The 20,768-nt window shown below is 36.7% G+C and overlaps 1 protein-coding gene and 1 non-coding gene across 3 annotated transcripts in view; one reads left to right on the top strand and one right to left on the bottom strand.

The window, feature by feature from the left end:
* RMI1 (RecQ mediated genome instability 1) overlaps nucleotides 1–20,510 on the top strand; it is a 29,890-nt gene extending 9,380 nt beyond the window's left edge. Inside the window, exons 3-4 of one of the 2 annotated variants that reach the window (XR_007146288.1) lie at nucleotides 8,018–8,109; nucleotides 20,359–20,510. Coding sequence is in view for 1 of the 2 variants with exons in the window: in XM_047829850.1 (XP_047685806.1) it covers nucleotides 9,168–11,075 (1,908 nt within the window). In the remaining variant the exon portion in view is untranslated. Of the gene's footprint in view, nucleotides 1–8,017; nucleotides 8,110–9,160; nucleotides 11,425–20,358 lie in introns of those variants that run through there. The other variant, XM_047829850.1, reaches the window with a different exon arrangement.
* Nucleotides 2,575–2,677, bottom strand: LOC125151027 (U6 spliceosomal RNA). The gene has a single exon (XR_007146588.1). It is a non-coding gene; the product is annotated as a U6 spliceosomal RNA (small nuclear RNA).
* Nucleotides 20,511–20,768: the final 258 nt, after the last annotated feature.

The raw sequence follows: 20,768 nt of genomic DNA, 5'->3' as shown, positions 1-20,768 counted from the left end.
TCCAGTTGTTTCATCACCAGTTGTTCAAAAGACTATCCTGTTTCCATCGAATTGTCACTGCAACTTTGTAGAAAACCAATTGACCATATTATGTGTGGGTCTATATCTAGACTGTCTTGTCTTTCCATTAATTTCTGTGTTAATCCTTTTGCGAATACCTTCCTGTCTTGATTATGAAGTTTTATACCGAGTCTTGAGATCAGATAGTGTGAGTCCTTCAACTTCGTTTTTTGTTTTCAAAATTATCTTGACTATTCCAGTTCCTTTGCCTTTCCTTAGGAATTTTAGACTTAGCTTGTCATTTTTTTTACAAAAAACAGATGTTGGGATTTTGAATGGAATTGCACTGAATCAATCTCTAGATCAGTTGGGGAGAACTGAAACCTTAAGATAGAGTCTTCAACACAGCTGGTCTCTTCATTTGTTTTGGTCGTCTTTGATTTCTTTCATCAGTAATTTGTAGTTTTCAGGGTAAATATCCTACATGTATTTTTGTTAGATTCATTTTTTTCCATATGACACATTGCAGCTTTGATGCATTTATGAACACTAGACAGCACTTCAAGCACTATGCTGGGGACCATTTTAAACAGTGAAATCATCAACAAAAAGCACAAAAGTGTGAAAAATGGAGCAGGAAAAAGATGTATCTTGCTAACTCATTTATTAGGCGATGTAGCTATTTTATAGATTCTTTGGTGCTTTCTTGATAAATATTCATATTATCTTTATTTTAGGAGTAATTTTCTTTTTTTCCTCTTCCTTCTTGATTTCCCTCTCTTTTTCTTATTGTGGAAAACACCTACCCTCTAAGCAATTAAAAAAAATTTTTAACATTTATTTTTGAGAGAGAGAGAGTGGGGGGAGGGGCGGAGAGAGAGGGAGACACAGAATCCAAAGCAGGCTCCAGGTCCGAGCTGTCAGCACAGAGCCTGACGTGGGGCTCGAACTCATGAACTGTGAGATCATGACTTGAGCCAAAGTTGGGCGCTTAACTGACTGAGCCACCCAGGCGCCCCATCCTCTAAGCAATTTTTATTTTAACAATTATGATATTGTTAACTATATACACATTGTTGTACAACAGATCTCTGTAACTTTTTCATCTTGCATGAATGAGATCCCATATCCATTTTTCCTTCCCCTGTCTCTGGCAGCCACAGTTCTACTTTCTATTTTTATGAGTTTGATTACGTTAGATACTTCATGTAAGTGGAGTCTTGCAGTATTTGTCCCTTGTGATTAGATTATTTCACTTAGCATAATTCCCTTAAGGTTAATGTACATTATTCAATATGACATGATTTTCTTCCTTTTTCTTAAAGGCTAGATAATATTCCTTCTTATCTATATACCATGTTTTCTTTACCCATTCATCCGTTGTTGAACAATTAGATTGCTTCTATACCTTGTCAGTTGTGAATAATGCCACGGTGAATGTGAGTATGCAAATATCTATTTAAGATTATTTTTGATTCTTTTGGATATATACCTGGAAGCGGGATTGCTGGACATATGGTAGTTCTATTTTTCGTTTTTTGAGGTACCTCCATACTGTTTTCCATAGCTGCTGTGCCATTTTTCAATCCCACCAATAGTGGGTAAGTGTTCCAATTTGTCCACATCTTCACCAACGCTTGTTATTTTCTGTGGTTTTATTTTGGCTAGTTGCCATTCTGAGGTGTGTGATGTGATATCTCATTGCAGTTTTGATTTGCATTTCCCTTCTGATGATGGTGTGCATCTTTTTATATGCTTGTTGGCCATTTGTGTATCTTTGGGAAAATGTGTTTTTTGCCCATTTAAATTTTTTTTTGTTATTGTTATTGGCTTCTTTATATATTCTGGGTATTAACCCCTTATCAGATAATGGTTTCCAAATGTTTCTCCTATTCTGTAGCTTGCTTTTTTATTCTATTGTTTCTCTTGCTACACAGGTTTTGAGTTTGATGTAGTCCTATTTGTCTGTTTTTGATTTTACTTGTTCTTTTAGTGATATATCCAAGAAATCATTGCCTGTTCCAGTGTCTTGAAGTTTTTCCTCCAATATTTTCTCTAATAGTTTTATAATTTTACGTCTTATGTTTAGATCTCCATTTTACCTCTGTGCTGACAGTTCAGAGCCTGGAGCCTGCTGTGAATTGTGTTTTGCTGTCTGTCTGCCCCTCCCCTATTCATACTCGTCTCTTTCAAAAATAAACATTAGATCTCCATTTTAATTTTTGACTATGGTATAAGGGTCCATTTTTGTTCTTTTGCATGTGTATATTCAGTTTTTCCAGCACCATTTACTGAGGACCTTATCCTTTCTTTGTTGTGTAATCTTGGCACCCTTGTTGAAGATTATTTGACTGTATTTATGAGAGTTTATTTCTGGGTTCTGTATTCTGTTCTATTGGTCTGTATGTCTTTCTGCATGCTATTTTATTTTATTTTTTTTCTGTTTCAACTTATAAACCTTTTATTTCTTTATTGCACTCACATGGGCCTCCTGTAAATGTTAAAATGTTGAGAGTAGACATCTGCGTGTGTGTATTGTTGTTTAGTTGTTATTTCATAAAATTTACATTTATTTCATAAAATTTACATTTCACAAATTTACATGTCATACTTGCACAGAGGCCCCTGCTAATATTCTGTATCATTCCAATTTTATTATATGTGCTGAAGTGAGTTCGATGTCTACCTTCTTCTACTTCTTTTTTTAATGTTTATTTATTTATTTTGAGAGAGAATGTGCAAGCAGGGTCAGAGAGAGAGGGATAAAGAGAATCCCAAGCAGGCTCTGTGCTGTTAACGCAGAGCCTGGTGTAGGGCTTGATCCTATGAACCGTGAGATTGTGACCTGAGCTGGAATCAAGAGTCGGACACTTAACTGACTGAGCCACCCAGGTGCCCCCATCTGCTTTATTTTTGATCTCAGGGGGACAGTATTTTGTCTTTCATACCATTAGTTTTTTTTTCTGTTTTGAGTATAGTTGACACACAATATTACATTAGTTTCAGGTGTACAACACCTCTCTCTGCCCCTCTTCTGCTTATGCTTGCTCGCTCTCTCAAAATAAATAAATAAACTTTTTAAAAAAATTAAAAAAATCTGTATAGCTAAGTTAAAATTTTTGTCAGGTTAGTATTTAGAGGGTCTGTTAGGAACACATACGTTATTTATAACTAAGCTTAGTAGTATAGTAGTACTGCTTTATCTTTCCAGTACAACATTTTCTTTTCTCTTGAATGGCCTTGTTTTGTTTTCTCTATATTTTTATCAGTTTAACCCCTAACTCCTACAGTTACTTTTATCTCTCCCCTATATTGAGATATACTGATGCTCTAAGAGAAGTGTAAAGCAAGAAAAAGACATGAGATCCTGGAAATAGTGGTCTTACAGGATTTATCTTCTTGAAAAATAATTTCTCTTTGGACCTTCTGGGCTGTTTGCCTTTACATCGCACACATACTTTTTGCTATAATGCCTTTCCTCTCATTTCTTCCTCTTTCTTGGTTTATTTCTGTTATAATAGTGCAGTGCACATCCTCCTTTACAAAAATTGTTTTAGACAATGCTGATCTAAAAATGTTTAATTTCACTGTCATACTTGATTGATAGTCTGCCTAGGTAGAAGGTTGGAAATAATTTTCATTAAGAAATTTGAAGGAATTGCTCATTTACCTTCTAGCTTCTATTGAGAAATCTAAAACCATTTGCTTTCATTGATATTTGTCATCCTTTTCTGGACGCTTGCAGCATCTTTGTCCCTGTCTAAAATTTCATAAATATAATGCCTTGTTACGTGTCTGTTTTATTCACTGTATTGGGCTCTTTCCATCTGGAAGCTCTTTTCTTTAAGTCCTGGAAATTGTAAATTTATTTCTTTGATTAATCCTTCCTTCTCCCTCCTTTGTTTTCTCTTTTTCGTGTTTCTGGAACTCCTAGTCTGTTAGACTTACGGGACTTTTTTTTTTTTTTCCTTGTGTTTCATTGATTTCTTTGGAAATCAGTGTTTTACTTTTGGAAGAGATTTTATTAACTTTATCTTCCATTCAGTGTACTGTGTTTCATTTCTGCTATCATTTTAAATTTCTAAGAGTTGTTTTTGTCCTATGAATATTTCTTGTTACAGAATCCGATTTTTATTACCTGGATATTATTATCTTTCTGATGATATTAAAAATAGCTTTTTTGGAGTTTTTGTCTCTCTTCATAGTCATTTCATTGCATTTTTTATTTAATTTGCCTATTGTTACAAGATTGTCTTAGAGGGGCGCCTCAATGGCTCAGTCTGTTAAGTGTTCCGCTTTGGCTCAGGTCATGATCTCACAGCTCCTGAGTTCGAGCCCTGTGTCAGGCTCTGTGCTGAAGCTCAGAGCCTGGAGCCTGCTTCAAATTTTGTCTCTCTCTCTCTCTCTCTCTCTCTCTCTCTCTCTGCCCCTCCCCCACTCACACTCTGTGTCTCTCTCTCTCAAAAAAAACCCAAATATTAAAAAAAAAAAAAGAAATGCTTAAAAAAGATTGTCTCAGATGTCTTGTTGCAGTTAAGGGAAGGGAACTAGAAGGCTGGTTGGAACTCTTGAGTCTGGGGGTACCTGGGTGGCTCAGTTTGTTAAGCGTCCAACTCTTGATTTTGGCTTAGGTCATGACCTCATGGTTTGTGGGTTTGAGCCCCACATTGGCCTCTGTTATGACAGTGGGGTGCCTGCTTGAGATTCTTTCTCTCTTTGCCCCCTTTCCCTGCTTGCACTCTCTCCCTCTCTCTCAAAAATAAATAAACACTAAAAAAAAAGAAAAGAAACTCTGAGTCTGTAGATGCATTCTCAAAATGGGCTGTTTAATTGGAGAACCTTTAGGTCTTTTCTTTTAGGGTAGTAAGATTGCCCAGAGAAAGATTTTCTAGTCTTTCTAGGAGAGTGTAGTTGCTGGTATTTCTGGGTGCTTTGTAGGGTAGAGAGTAGTGTGTGTTCAGTATTTAGGATTTAAGAATTTATTTGTCCCTCTTATTTTCAGCATGGTTCCTCCACTTCAGAGGTACTCTGGTGTCCCTCAGCCCAGAGGTACTCATGGTTCCTCCACCAGAGGTACTCTGGTGTCCCTCAGCCCAGAAGCAGTCTCTGTGACTTGTGATAAGGATACCATAGTCTTTTCTTTTTTCTTTTTTCATATATATATATATATGTTTATTTTTGGGAGAGAGAGAGAGAGCATGAGCAGGGGAGGGGCAGAGAGAGAGGGAGACACAGAATCTGAAGCAGGCTCCAGGCTCTGAGCTGTCAGCACAGACCTGACGAGGGGCTCGAACTCACTGCGAAATCATGACCTGAGCCGAAGTCGGATGCTTAACCGACTGAGCCACCCAGGAGCCCCGGGGATGCCATAGTCTTAAATGTCTTTATTAAAGAGTCTTCTAATCAGTCTTTACATGGTCTATTTTTATCACAATAATTAAAAAAATATGTATATATTCTTATTTTCTTCACTGTAAAGATTCACTAGTTCTGTAATGATAATGACCTTTTTTAGCTCCTTCTCTAAAATGTTATTTATGTAATCCTCACAACTATAACTCCTTTAAATTTTAACCATTTGTTAATAACATGACGACTTGTTTAGGGTCACAGAGTTTATAAGTGTAATTTGGCTCCAGAGTTGTATTCTGAACCACTAGATTATATAGTGGCTCTTCCATCTGTTTTGTTTTGTTTTGTTTATTTATTTATTTTGCACGATAGTCTTTACTTTTAAATGATTATCAGCATACCAAGAAATAACGGGTAGCCAGTTCTTGAATTCTGTCGTCTAGTAATTTTGATTAAGAGAAACTAAAAGCAGCCCAAACAATTATGCTAGGATTTATTGTTCTAACTCTTAGGTGGAAAAGACTATTTTAAGGCTGTCTGCTGCTTAACACAGGTTACAAATAACTATTTACTACTTTCTCATAGATAAAGCCCCTGACCCTTAAGAAAAACTTTTGGGGGAGGGGCGCCTGGGTGGCTCAGTCGGTTAAGCGTCCGACTTCGGCTCAGGTCATGATCTCGCAGTCTGTGAGTTCGAGCCCCGCGTCAGGCTCTGTGCTGACAGCTCAGAGCCTGGAGCCTGTTTCAGATTCTGTGTCTCCCTCTCTCTGACCCTCCCCCGTTCATGCTCTGTCTCTCTCTGTCTCAAAAATAAATAAACGTTAAAAAAAAAAAATTAAAAAAAAAAAACTTTTGGGGGAAAAAACATTAAACCCTTTTTTTTTTTTTTTAATTTTTTTTTTTCAACGTTTATTTATTTTTGGGACAGAGAGAGACAGAGCATGAACGGGGGAGGGGCAGAGAGAGAGGGAGACACAGAATTGGAAACAGGCTCCAGGCTCTGAGCCATCAGCCCAGAGCCTGATGCGGGGCTCGAACTCACGGACCGTGAGATCGTGACCTGGCTGAAGTCGGACGCTTAACCGACTGCGCCACCCAGGCGCCCCTCCTAAACCCTTTTCTTTTTTAAAAACATTTTTTTAAAAACTACATCTAATAAAGAACAAGTCAGTATTGATACATGTTGCTTAAGCTAAAAGACATAGGGGACCAGACAATGTATACTCATTAAATTTCTAAGAGACATGAGGTAAAAAAATGAAGTCTTTCAGTAAGCTTTTGTGGTGTCTTTTAAAAATTGAAGTGTAATTGATACAAACATTATATTAGTTTCAATGGTTCAACAATGATTTGATATTTGTGTACATTGCAAAATGATCACCATAGTAAGTCTAGTTAATAGTTAGCATTCATCACCTTATATAGTTACAGATTTTTTTTTTTCTTGTCATGAGAACTTTTAAGATTTACTTTCTTGGGGCGCCTGGGTGGCTCAGTCGGTTGAGCTTCCAACTTCGGCTCAGGTCATGATCTCACAGTTTGTGAGTTCGAGCCCTGCATCGGGCTCTGTGCTGACAGCTCGGAGCCTGGAGCCTGCTTCAGATTCTGTGTCTCCCTCTCTCTGACCCTTCCCTGTTCATGCTCTAACTCTCTGTCTCAAAAATAAATAAACATTAAAAAAATTAAAAAAAAAAAAAGATTTACTCTCTTAGCAGCTTTCGAATACAGATAGTAGTATTAGCTATAGTCACCATGTTGTACATTAGGGTAAGCTTTAAGTTCACATAAAGAAGCTAGATTTGTTATTCTCCAAAAACTGAAAGGACCTACTGTATAATATACAGAAATAATTTAATGCCTTTTCATGAGAATATAATTCAAGCTTTGCTAAAATTTCATATTCCATGAAGGCATGTAAAATTCCAATCCTTTGAATAGGCACTTCTTTCTTATTCTCCTGTCCATTTATGTGGTAATTTTCATGGATTTCTGCTTGATGTCTTAAAGTCTGAGAGGTTATCTAGGACTTCATCCCTGTTTTGCTGGAATTAGGTCTAGAGGATGGTCATCATCTCCTGGGCCGTTTCCACTGCTGCAACTACCATGGGATCCCAGAGCCACAGTGTCCTCGGCCTTGGACACTTATCTCTCTCTGTAGGCTGTACTGTTCTGTTTCAGCTTGAGTTGGTTTTGCCTGATTCAGCTTTCATTTCTTTTGCATTGTGGACCTTGGACACTTTCTGGGCACCCACTTCTCAGCCTACAGAAGCTGCTGTAAACCCTGTGACTGACAGGTCATGGTGGTAGGGATGCGGAGTTCAGCTGGATCTTCCCTTTGGGTCAGTTGACCCAGCTGCCTAAGATACGTGCCTGTGCCAGTGCCCTGTGGGCCATCCTCTCCTATCTTTAATTTTTACAGTAGCCCTGTGAGGTTAAGCATATAGATAAAGAAATACACTAAGAGGGAGTGTGTAAGTTTCTCATAGTCACTTGCTTCTATTTAGCTCACTCAAAACCTCATGTTTTTATTATTTTACCTCTACTCTGCCCTGATTGATAATAGGAACCCCCAAAACCATACCACCAAACTCTTAACACTCATACAGATAGACCAGTGATTCTTTCTGTGGCTTTGCCTTATAACCCTTACCACTTCTTGTCCCAGGGCCATTTCTGAACAGTAGAGGTTACAATTACTCCACTGAACAACCAGTTCCAAATCCTATCATCAAATCCTATATGTTCCTGTTCCAAATGGTAAGTTTTCTTGTGGACATGTTGAAACTTTTATAAATTTTAACTCTTAGATATTTTGATCTGTGGGAGAAAAAATATACTTTTGTGAACACAGTGTTAATTGGTGTTTAATAGTGTTTTGCTACTGCTTTTATATTGAGAACTCAGAAGTACGTTTATCTCGTATCTCATAGGAAGGAAGGACCGTTGAGTTTTATTTAGTGAAACAAATAAGATACTTTACATCAGCACAGAGTCTATTGTTACTATATTTTTATGCATAGACCACATATTTAAGTGCTAAATGGGCAAACAGAATGGTAAAGTGTTTTTTTTTTTTAATTTTTAAAAAATGTTTGTTTATTTTTGAGAGAGGGAGATAGATTGTGAGCAGGGGAGGGGCAGAGAGAGAGGGAGACACAGAATCTGAAGCAGGCTCCAGGCTCTGAGCTGTTATTACAGAGCCTGACGCAGTCTTGATTGAACTCACAAACTCTGAGATCATGTTCTGAACCGAAGTTGGGTGCTTGACTGACTGAGCCACCCAGGCACCCTAATGGTAAACATTTTAATAGAACATGAATTATACATAGGAAAACAACCTTAGCGACTATTGTTTCTTGACTAAATTTTAAATGATTAGAATCTGGTTATTAATATAATAACTACCATTTACTGAGTATCTTTCATAGGTCTGACATTATGCTTTACAAATGTTAATTGTATAATCTTCACAACAACCCTGGAAGATAAATGGTGGTATTGACATTTTACAGATGAGAAAACTGGGTTAGAGAAGTTAAGAAATTTGTATTAGGCCACAGAACTTGTAACTTGACAGACCTAGCTTTCAAATCGAAATATATCTGTCTCAAACCTTTTGCTTTTCTCATTATATAATCGGATTACTTGTGGTATTTGAATTTTGGCCATGTAGAAAGTCAAAGAATTTTAAGATGTTGAAGAGAGAAAAATCTAAAGGGTGTGGTTATACCTGTGCATTGTAGAGAATTGTAGAAACTGTATTTAAATATACTGAATTATCATAATTTTTTTTGTTTTTTGTTTTCAGGTAATACATGCATAATATTTCTTTTATTTTAAAAGAAATGAGTGTAACTAATATTGCATTAAGAGTTGAAACCTGGCTTTTAGCTACGTGGCATGTTAAAGTACCTCTAATGTGGTTGGAAGCTTGTATTAACTGGATCCAAGAAGAAAATGATAATGTTAATTTGAGTCAGGCACAAATGAATAAACAAGTGTTTGAGCAGTGGCTCCTTACTGACCTGAGAGATTTGGAACATCCTGTTTTACCTGACGGCATTTTAGAAGTTCCAAAAGGAGAACTGAATGGATTTTTTGCTTTGCAGATTAATTCATTGGTTGATGTAAGTCAACCTGCATATTCCCAGATACAAAAGTTGAGAGGAAAGAATACAACGAATGACTTAGTTACAGCTGAAACACAAGTAACCCTAAAACCTTGGGAAGCAAAGCCTTCACGAATGTTGATGTTACAACTAACTGATGGAGTTGTACAAATGCAGGGAATGGAATATCAGTCTATTCCAGCTCTTCATAGTGATCTTGCGCCAGGTACAAAAATTTTGATTTATGGAAACATTTCTTTCCGTCTTGGTGTTCTTTTATTGAAACCAGAAAATGTGAAGATTTTGGGAGGAGAAGTAGATGCCCTTTCAGAGGAATATGCCCAAGAAAAAGTACTTGCAAGATTAATTGGGGAACCTGATCCTGTAGTTTCAGTCATACCAAAGAATTGTAACCAGACCATCCCTGGAATTACAGATGTTCTGGATCCTGCATTAGGACCTTCTGATGAAGAACTCTTGGCAAGTCTTGATGAAAATGAGCTTGCAGCAAATAATGACACCTCCTTAGAAAGAAGATGCTTCAGCACAGGTAGTTCCTCAAATACTGTTCCCACAAGACAGTCAAGTTTTGAATCACGACATATTATTTCTCCAAAACCAAAGGAGAAACAACCAAATCAACCTATGCATTTCACTGATGGGGAATTAGATGACTTTTCATTGGAGGAGGCCTTGCTTTTAGAAGAAACTGTCCAGAAAGAACAAATGAAGACTAAAGAATTACAGCCATTGACTTTGAACAGAACCCCAGATGAAAGCATAGAGAGATTTTTACATAAACCTAATACTCCAAATAATTTTTCTTTGATTTACAAAAGTGGAAACCGTAATTGGAATGAAAAAAATGTATCCGAACAAGTGACTAATGAAGACAAATTATTTAGTTGTCCATCTGTTGAAGACAAAAACAGTAGCGTTTTTTCAGTTCATAGTAATGTACCCCTACCCCATGATTTTACAAATAAAGATAAGGACTCAGAGACAGGTAATAAAGTAAAACAAACCTTCAGCAGTGCAGATGGACATTCCTTAAATAAAATATCAAAGGGAGAGCTGGTAAATTATGTACCAAAAAGGAGTTCACACATTTCTAATGAAAATGATCATCATTTACAGTCTCGTTCTTTAAGACCATCAGAGAACAACACTAATCTTTCTATTGCCATGGATTTGTATTCTCCGCCCTTTATCTATTTGTCTGTCCTACTGGCCAGCAAACCAAAGGAAGTTACAACAGTGAAGGTCAAAGCATTTATTGTAACCTTAACTGGAAATCTTTCAAGTTCTGGTGGCATTTGGAGTATAACAGCAAAGATTTCTGATGGTACTGGATATCTAGATGTAGACTTTGTGGATGAGATACTTACTAGTCTGATAGGGTTTTCAGTACCAGAAATGAAACAGTTAAAAAAGGATCCTCTTCAATACCAAAAGTTCCTGGAAGGTTTGCAGAAGTGTCAGAGAGATTTAATAGATTTGTGTTGTCTAATGACGATTTCATTTAATCCCTCCTTGTCTAAAGCAATAGTACTGGCATTACAGGATGTTGAAATGGAACACCTTGAGAACCTAAAAAAGCGGCTGAATAAATAATTTACTAAGATAGTATCAGAAAACAATTCCAAAAAAAAAAAAAGAAATATTTAACATTAAATTTAACCTTTTATGTTTGAGACTTTGTTTTGTAAAAGAGAAAAAGGAAATTTTATAACATTTTAGTTTAATTTTAAAATGTTTAATCATGAATGTGTATTTAGGTTTCTTAAATAAATTTTTTTTATAATAACTGTTAGACGAAAGAATTTGGTGACCCATCATTATTGAGAGTTTTGTTTCTCACTTGTCATTTCACATAACGATTGCTAAAGTATTGTGTTGGTGTTTACTGATGGTGTCATATTGTTGGAAGTTGGCAATTATAAATAGATAGTTGTACTTCTAATGTGTTGAGTACCCAAAGAGATTTTTTTATATTACTATACTTAGGAAACAATGTTAATCCAGTGGATTAGAATGTCAGGCTCTCAGATACAAAAATACTTCTGCTGGTTTTTATTTTGTAAATATTTGTCTGGTATACTTAAGGCAAATATTATATTAACTAGGTACACTTGCAGAGATTATGTTGCATGGTTTAAACATCTTATTTTCAAGGATAATTTATTTCGAATTGTATATGGAAAACTTAAATATAAGATTCAGTAAATAGTTTTTTTGGGGGGGTTAAAATAAGGTGGTTGTCCATGTCTTTATGTACTATCTGAATTAGCTCAACATGTAAGCTTACCTTTAATTTTGTTGGGAGTATTGTTTTTTTTGTTTGTTTTGTTTTGTTTTTTTAATGGAGACGGTTTACCACTTTTCTATTTTGCTGTTAAAAAGTCACATTTGAGGGGTGCCTGGGTGGCTCAGTCGATTGAGCGTCCAACTTCGGCTCAGGTCATGATCTCGCAGTTCGTGAGTTCAAGCCCCTCGTCGGGCTCTGTGCTGACGGCTCGGAGCCTGGGAGCCTGCTTCGGATTCTGTGTCTCCTTCTCTCTGCCCCTTCCTGCTCATCATGCTCTGTCTCTCTCTGTCTCTCAAAACTGAATAAACATTAAAAAAAATTTTTAAAGTCACATTTGAAAGGTAAAGTTACTTTTATTAATCTTTTGTCTTTGCAAACTTAAAACATTCTCAGTTTTTTTCTTTTAAATGTTTTTTCTGAGAGAGAGAGAGCATGAGCTGGTCAGGGGCACAGACAGAGGATCAGAAGCAGGCTCCATGTTGACAATAGAGCCTGATATGGGGTTAGAACTCATGAACCACAAGGTCATGACCTGGCCAAAGTCAGATTCTTAATCAACTGAGCCACCCAGGTGCCCCAGTTTTTGTTTTGTTTTGTTTTGTTTTGTTTTGTTTTGTTTTGTTTTGTTTTAAATAAGATCTACACCCAGTGTAGGGCTTGGGCTCCCTACCTTGAGATCAAGAATTGCATGCTTTACCAACTGAGCCACATAAGTGCCCCTAAAGTGTCTTGAGTTTTAAAACCTTAATCAAATACTTAAGTAAGAGAAAACATGGTTTTGTTTTAATTAAAATAACATAATAGGAAAATATCTAGAAGTTAAGGTAAATACTTATATGTAAATATGGTATAGATGTAATAAAAAATATTTTAAAAATCTTTGCTATTATATTTGAAGGATGATAATCAGAGTTCAAGGTACAACACAGATTTTACTGATATGTGCTCTAATAGTAACCTCTTCTGTATACTTGCATAGCCTTTTTACTAGAAGAGATCTAAATGAGATGGCATTATCCTACACTATCTTTCTTCTAAATGTTCTGTGGTACTCTTATCTCTGACTAGTGCTTGAAAGCTGGGATTAGACCTTATTTCCTTTTCATATTCAGTCCCTGAAGACTGGGTACAGTACTTTACCATATTAGTCCATCCTTCTGTATTGGTGCTGTGATTCTGGCTCTGGTCTTCTCTGGCTTTGATATTCCTGTAGATTTACTAATTGATTTGTGCCTTATTTTGTCCTCATACCTTTTCCCATAAGTCTGCCTGAATGACCTTTCTAGAATAAATTTACCGTTTTTTTCTTTGTTAACCTTCTTATAGGGTGAGGTATAAACTCTTCATCTAGTATGTAAGGTCTTCTGTGATCTGGCCCTTGCCTTCTTTTTAGCCTTCCTCCATTATTCTCCACCTACCTAGTCTGCCCCTAAATTTTAGTCATATCAATTTGTAATTCCCCAAACATGTGGGGGAATATACTTCATGTTTTCATACTCAAGCTCATAGTGATCTCCCTTCTCAAACTGTTTCATACGATTTCCAACTTAAGCTTTAGGTGTCCATTGAAGTGTTAAATTCCCCTGCCTACTTTCATGCCATCCTGTACATTGTACAGACTAATATTATGTATGTTTTACTGTACTTATTGCTTCTCTCTTATTCTGTTAAATTCTGGATAAAATTCAGTATAGAATTAGGAATTTAAAAAATAAAAACAAAGCTAAAATTAAGAATTTAGTGAGCGAGTTTAACACCAGATGAAATATAGCTGAAGGAATTGTGAATTAAGTTTGGACAGAAGAAAAAAAATTCAGAATAATGTATAGAGAGTCCAAAGGATGGGAGAGAACCAGAAAAGAATATAACACAGAGATGGGCCAACATTAATGTAATTGCAGTTCCAGGAAGACAAGAAACAATATTTGAAGTTAATTCTTTTTTTAAAAAAAAAATTTTTTTTTTCAACGTTTATTTATTTTTGGGACAGAGAGAGACAGAGCATGAACGGGGGAGGGGCAGAGAGAGAGGGAGACACGGAATTGGAAACAGGCTCCAGGCTCCGATCCATCAGCCCAGAGCCTGACGCGGGGCTCGAACTCCCGGACCGCGAGATCGTGACCTGGCTGAAGTCGGACGCTTAACCGACTGCGCCACCCAGGCGCCCCTATTTGAAGTTAATTCTTAAGAAACCTTTAAATTTTATGAAAATCATCAAGCTGTAGTGTTGCGACTGGCGCAACAAACACCGAGATCAGGGTCCTGAGGGTAGGGGAATGTAAGAAAAAAGAAGAGAAGCCAGTTTGGGAATAGGAGGGTCCCCTGGGCTGATGGCCCAAGTGACAGCTTTATTGTTGCTGTACACAATCTTTTATAAGACTCTTATGGATCAGGTCATTCTAAGAACAGGTTTCACATGATCGCTGCCAGCCTAACCATTTAGTTCTGTGTACCTTGTGAGCTTTTTAAACGGGTCACAACAAGACCTTGTTGATAGATTGCTAGCAAAACACAGTTCCCATGTTTGTTTCTATTTGACCCGGGGTAGAAAAGGGGGGGTAACATTACTGCCAACACCCACAGAGCACAGGCTTCAGGAATTAACTTTCTCAGCCTTGACAAGGCTTTTGTATGCCTTTGCAAATGGGGGAATGGGAGGGGGAACCACCGGGTTGGCTGAGACAACAGGGAGCTGTTGCTCCACCCGGTCTCAGCCTGGCACCGGGGTCCGGCCTCCTACACTGTAGGTTCTGGAAGTGCCACAAGCCTCAAGCAAGATACATTCAGAGAAAGTCATAATTATGTAGATATTACCATTTTTTATTTTATTTTATTTTTGGGACAGAGAGAGACAGAGCATGAACGGGGGAGGGGCAGAGAGAGAGGGAGACACAGAATCGAAAACAGGCTCCAGGCTCTGAGCCATCAGCCCAGAGCCCGACGCGGGGCTCGAACTCACTGACCGCGAGATCGTGACCTGGCTGAAGTGGGACGCTTAACCGACTGCACCACCCAGGCGCCCCAAAATATTACCATTTTTAAGAACTAGGGAAAAAAGTCTAGAGCAGTGGAAGAAATGAGGCATGTTCCAAAGGAGCAAATATATGATAACAGACTGTAAAACCAGTGGCAATCAGAAGACAATGGAATGGCATCTTCAAAGTGATGGAATTAAAATAACTGCAAATCTAGATTTCTATACCAAGCAAGAATGTTAATAATAAGAGTGTGAAAGGTAAAATTAATATTCCTACTCTCCGCGCTGAGCATGGAGCCCGCTTGAGATTCTCTCTCTTTCTCTCTCTCTCTCTCTCTCTCTCTCTCTCTCTCTCTCTCTCTCTCTGTCTCTCTGTCTCTGTCTGTCTCCCTCCCCCCCATCTCCTGCTTGCATGCATGCTCTTTTTCTCTAAAATTAAAAAAAATAACATATCATACAAAAAGTGAGAAATTTTTCCTAACCACAAAAATGATGTCATTAAGTAGAAGGAAAATGATGCCAGATAGAAGATTGGAGATGAAAAAAGGAATGAGGAATAACAGAAAGGGTAAATATGGGGGTTTAAGTTAATAGTGATTTTAAAACAGGGGCGCCTGGGTGGCTCAGGTGTTGATCCATGCAGAGCATGGAGCTTAAAATTCGTTTTCCCTCTGCCCCTCCCCAACTTTCATGCATTCTCTTAAAAAAAATTATATATATAATATATATATATATATTATATATATAATACTATATAATATAGTATATATATATATATAGTGATATTAAACCTAAAGTAGTATCTTTAGCATTAAAAAGAAAATAGGACTAAAGTACATGAAAACAATGTTATGTAAATTGAGAGGAGGATAAATGGAAAAGTTTTAAAGTCATTATGTCTGAGGAAAGGTTTAAGCCATCATTTTATATTAGACTTGAATATTCAGAGTTGCATGTTGTAATATTTAGGGTAACCACATTAAAAGATTTGTAAAGGTATATTACTATATACTAGTGGGATAAAATAGAACAACGGGAAAAAAAAGTACTCAACCTAAAAAGAAAGCAAGACTGAAAACCCGGGAAAAGTGACAAGGAAAACAATTGTTAAGGTGGTATGTTTAAATCCCAATATATCAGAAATTGCAGTAAGTGTAAATGGAGTAAAGTCCTCCAGTTACAGACATTTTCAGATAATGATACAACCCAGTTATATACAAAAGAGACCCAAAATGTCTACAGAAAGGTGAAAAGTGAAAGGATGTAGACCTATAAACACTAAATGGAAGCTGCTGTGGCTATATTAATATCAAAATTTCAGGCAAAAAACTCAGAGAAACAGTTGATCATGCGAGGACTAATTCGCCACAATGGTTTAGCAATTTTAAATTTATAGAATTCTATAGCTTCTAAATTTATCACAAGAAATAAGAGAAATCCACAGTCATAGATTACACAGTCATAGAAAAAAGGTTGGCATGGTTATAGAAAATACAGGAGCCCTAACCACCATGTGTAGGCTACTGTATTTGACAAATGTATAATACATGTTTTTTTCATCTACATGTGGGACATTTACAAAAGTTGACCACCTGCTTAACAGAAGGAAAGTCTAAAGAATCAAAAAATTATCAATCTTAGTACATTCTCTGACCATAAATAAAATAAGGAGGAGACACCTGGCTGACTCAGTCAGTGAAACATGCAACTACTGATCTCAGGGTCGTGAGCCTCATGTGGTCATAAGGATTACTTAAAAAAGGAAAATGAGCTAGGAGGAAAAAGGCTAGAAAATACCATATTTAGAAACTACAAAACATACTCCAAAATCATCTTGAGTTAAGGAAAAAATCACAGAAGTTAGAAAAATTTTTACTATAAAAATAAAACATCAAAATTCATGATGTATAGATGAAGCTGTGCTTAGAGGGGACTATTTATTACAAGGGAATAAAAGCTAAAAGTCAATGAATGGCTTCAAGTTATTAAAAACTAAAGCACAAAGAGGGAAGAAGGAGCTTAATTTATTGGAATAGAAAGTGAACATATTAGAATTAACAAAGTTGAGTCATGTTGAGAAGACATCCACAGCAAGACAAATGAGAAAAGTGTGAAGGAACAAATATCAGAAATGAAATGGAGGGGTGCTGGCTGACTCAGAAGAACATGCGACTCTTGATCTTGGGGTTGTGTTGAGTATAGAGATTACTTAAATAAAACTTAAAAAAAAATGAAATGGAGACATCACTCACTGCTTCTGCATTCATTAAAAATCTTTCAAGAAGGTATGAATAAATGCATGTTGCTGCATTTAAAATTTTAGATGAAGTGGTCAAGTACCTGAAAAAATACAGATAAGAAAATCTAGGGGGTGCCTGGCTGGTTCAGTCAGAAGAGCATGTGACTTGATCTCAGGGTTGTGAGTTCAAATCCCACTCTGTGTATGGAGATTTCTTTCTTTCTTCCTTTTTTTTTAAAAAAAATTTTTTTAAAAAAAGTTTTATGTATTTATTTTGAGAGAGAACACGTGAGCAGGAGAGGGAGAGAGAGAATGCCAGGCAGGCTCTGCACCATCAGCGCAGAGTCCAATGTGGGGCTCAAACTCACGAACCGTGAGATCATGACCTGCGCCAAAACCAGGAGTCGGACAGTTAACTGAGCCACCCAGGTGCCCCTGTGTGTAGACATTTCTAAAAAAATAAAAATCTGAATAGCTCTGTATTTGTTAAAATAGTTGAATCTATTTGATGAACAGAACTAATAGTCTTTTCAACAAATGATGTTGAGACAACTGCATAGCCTTATGCCAGGGAATGAAGTTGAATCTCTCCCTCACACTATCCCAAAATTAACTCAAAATGCATCAGATACCTAAATTTAAATGCTATAACTATAAAACTCTTTGGTAGAAAACATAGTTGTCTCTGTGACCTTGCATGAGGCAGTCATTTCTTACATATGTGAAGCACAAGCAACCAAATGAAAAATAGATAAATTGGACTTCATCAAAATTAAAGAACACTGTGCTTTAAAAGACACTCAAGAAAGTCAAAAGACAACTCCTAGAATGTGAGAATGAAAGAATGGAGCAATGGGAGCAAATCACATATTTGTAAGAGGCTAATATCTAGAATATATGAACAATTCTGCAACTCAACAGTAAAAAGACAACTCGGTAAAAATGGGCAAAGTATATGAATAGATATCTTTCCAAAGAAGATAATAAATTGCCAATAAATACGTGAGATGATGCTCAACATCATTAGTCATTAGGGAGATCTAAATGAAACCACAATGAGACACTATTTCATACCTACTAGGATAGCTATAATTGAGAAGACAGGCAACAATTGAAAAGACAGGCAACGGCAGTTGTTGGCAAGGATGTGGGGAAACTGGAACCCTCCTATGTTGCTGATGGGCTATAAAATGGTACAGTCACTTTGTAAAACAGTCTGGCAGTTCTTCAGAAAGTTAAACATAGTTGCCATATGACTTAGCAATCTTCCATTCTTACCCAAGAAAATTGAAAGCATATCCTCACACAAAAACTTGCATGTCAGTGTTCATAACAGCATTAGTAATAACCCCCAAATTGAAACAAGCCATATGTATATCAACTGATGAATGGATAAACAAAATGTACATATGTATGATGGAATGGTATTCATCCATCCAACAACATGGATGAATCTTGAAAAACATTATTCTAAGTAGAAGCAGTGTAAAAGACTTCGTAGAGTATGGTCCCACTTATATGAAATAATTCCTAATAGTTCACTCCAGCAGGAGGGAGGATGATTGGTGAGTGACTGCTAATGGATGTGGAGTTTCTTTTTGGGATGATTTAACTGCTCTGGACTTAGTGGTGATGATTGCACAATTTAATGAATACACTAAGTGCCACTCAATTTTATACTTTAAAAGGGTGAGTTTTATGGTATGTAAATATATACCTAAATAAAAAAGTAATCACATCTGTTACTTAAAATCTTCCCACCAATTCCAGGCCTTGATGGCATCCCCACTGAATTCTTTCAAATATTATATCAAGTCTACATAAATTATAGGGATTAGACAATGAGAGAACATTTCCGAACTCTTTTTACCAAGCTGACATAACTTTGAACATACGTAGGAGATTAAAAGAAAGAATTACAGGCAACTCTTTCATGAATATAATTCCAAAATACAAGTTCAACCTAAGTACAATATTAGCAAATTAAATATTAAAATATGAAAAAGAGAATACATGACAAAGTGGGTTTCTTTTTTTTCAGGAATGCAGAGATAATTTAACCAATGTACTTCACATTGAAAAAAACTATAAGGTCATTTCAATAGGTGCAGAAAAAGCACTTGATATTCATATTAAAAACTCACCAAACTAGGAAGAGGGAACCTTCTTTTTTTAATGTTTGTTTATTTTGAGAGTTAGCATGAGTGGGGGAGGGGCAGAGGGCAAGACAGGGAGAGAGAATCCCAAGCAGGTTCCACCTGTCTGCCCAGAGCCCAACCTGGGGCTTGATCTTAAGAACAGTGAGATCATGACCTGAGCTGAAATTGAGTAAGACACTTAACCAACTGAGCCACCCAGGTGTCCCAAGAGGAAACTTTCTTATTTTGATAAAAAATATTGAGGCACCTGGGTGGCTCAGTTGCTTAAACTTCTGACTCTTGATTTTGGCTCAAGTCATGATCTTATGGTTTGTGACACGAAGCCCTGCCTCAGGCTCCGTGCTGACAAGTGGAGCCTGCTTGGGATTCTCTCCCTCTCTCTCTGCCCCTCTCCTGCTCACGTGCACATGCTTGCTCTCTCAAAATAAATAAACATAAAAAAAAAGATCTCTGTAAAATCTACAGCAGACATCATACTTGAGATTGGGAATAAGATGAGGATGTCTGTTACTCAACATTGTTCTGAAGGTCCTAGTCATAGTAATAAGGCAAGACAAAACAAAAACAAAAAACGTGTCGGAGAGGAAGAAATAAGCCTCATTATTTGTAAATGACAGAGTGTGTATGTAGAAAATCCAAAATCTATAAACTATTAGAAGTAGTAAGTGTACTTGGCAAGGTTCCTATTACATATAGAACAATGTTAAAAAAATGTTTTTAAAAAGTTCTATTTTCATATGCCAACATAAAAAAGAAACGAGAAATTGTTATTTATAGCAGCATAAAAAAATCTGAATCTTTGGAATAGATATAGGGAGAGCTATGCAAGACTTGTCCACTAAAAACTACAAAATACTGAAAAACGCTAAAGAAGATCAAAGCAAATTCAGTTATTAACTGAATACTCAATTGGAGTACTTAATATTTTAAAGATATCCACTCTCTTCAAATTGATCTATGGATTCAATGCAATATCATCCTCAGCAGGATTATTTTAGTGTGCATCAAGCTGATTCTAAAATTTATATGGGAATGCAAATTCAAGTCATATTACCTCCAAATAGTTGAGCAACACTTCCCAAAAACAGTTATAATAAATGAATATAATCAGAGTAGCACCATCAAATTCAGGAAATATTATGTTACTACCATCTAACTCTTAGACTTCATTCCAGTTTTTCCAGATGTTTCAATAATTTTTTTTTTTTTTATAGCAAATGGATCCATCCCTATTTAAGCCCAGAGACAAGCCCTGGCTAGCACCTTGATTGCAGTCTTGCCACCCCAAGTATGGAACCCCCTAATCTGCGCCTGACTCTTCACCCGCAGAAATTGTGGCATAATAAATGTGTGCTGTTTTAAGCTACTAAGTTTGGATTAATTTGTTACACAATAGAAAATTAATACTCATCCCTTTCCAATTGCTTTTAGTTGGGTTATTTCTTTTTAAGTGTATGTATGTATGTATGTATGTTTGTATGTATGTATGTATGTATCTCCTACACCCAACGTCTGGTTCAAACTCATAACCCTGAGATCAAGAGTTGCATGCCCTTCCAACGGAGCCAGCTGGGCACTCTGATTTTAGTTGGGTTGTTACCTCCTGTCTTGATCCCTCTAGCCC

The sequence above is a fragment of the Prionailurus viverrinus genome, chromosome D4, assembly GCF_022837055.1.
Source record: "Prionailurus viverrinus isolate Anna chromosome D4, UM_Priviv_1.0, whole genome shotgun sequence".
NCBI lineage: Eukaryota > Metazoa > Chordata > Mammalia > Carnivora > Felidae > Prionailurus > Prionailurus viverrinus.
Note: the sequence above shows the minus strand (reverse complement) of the source record. Positions and strands in the feature narration are given on the sequence as shown.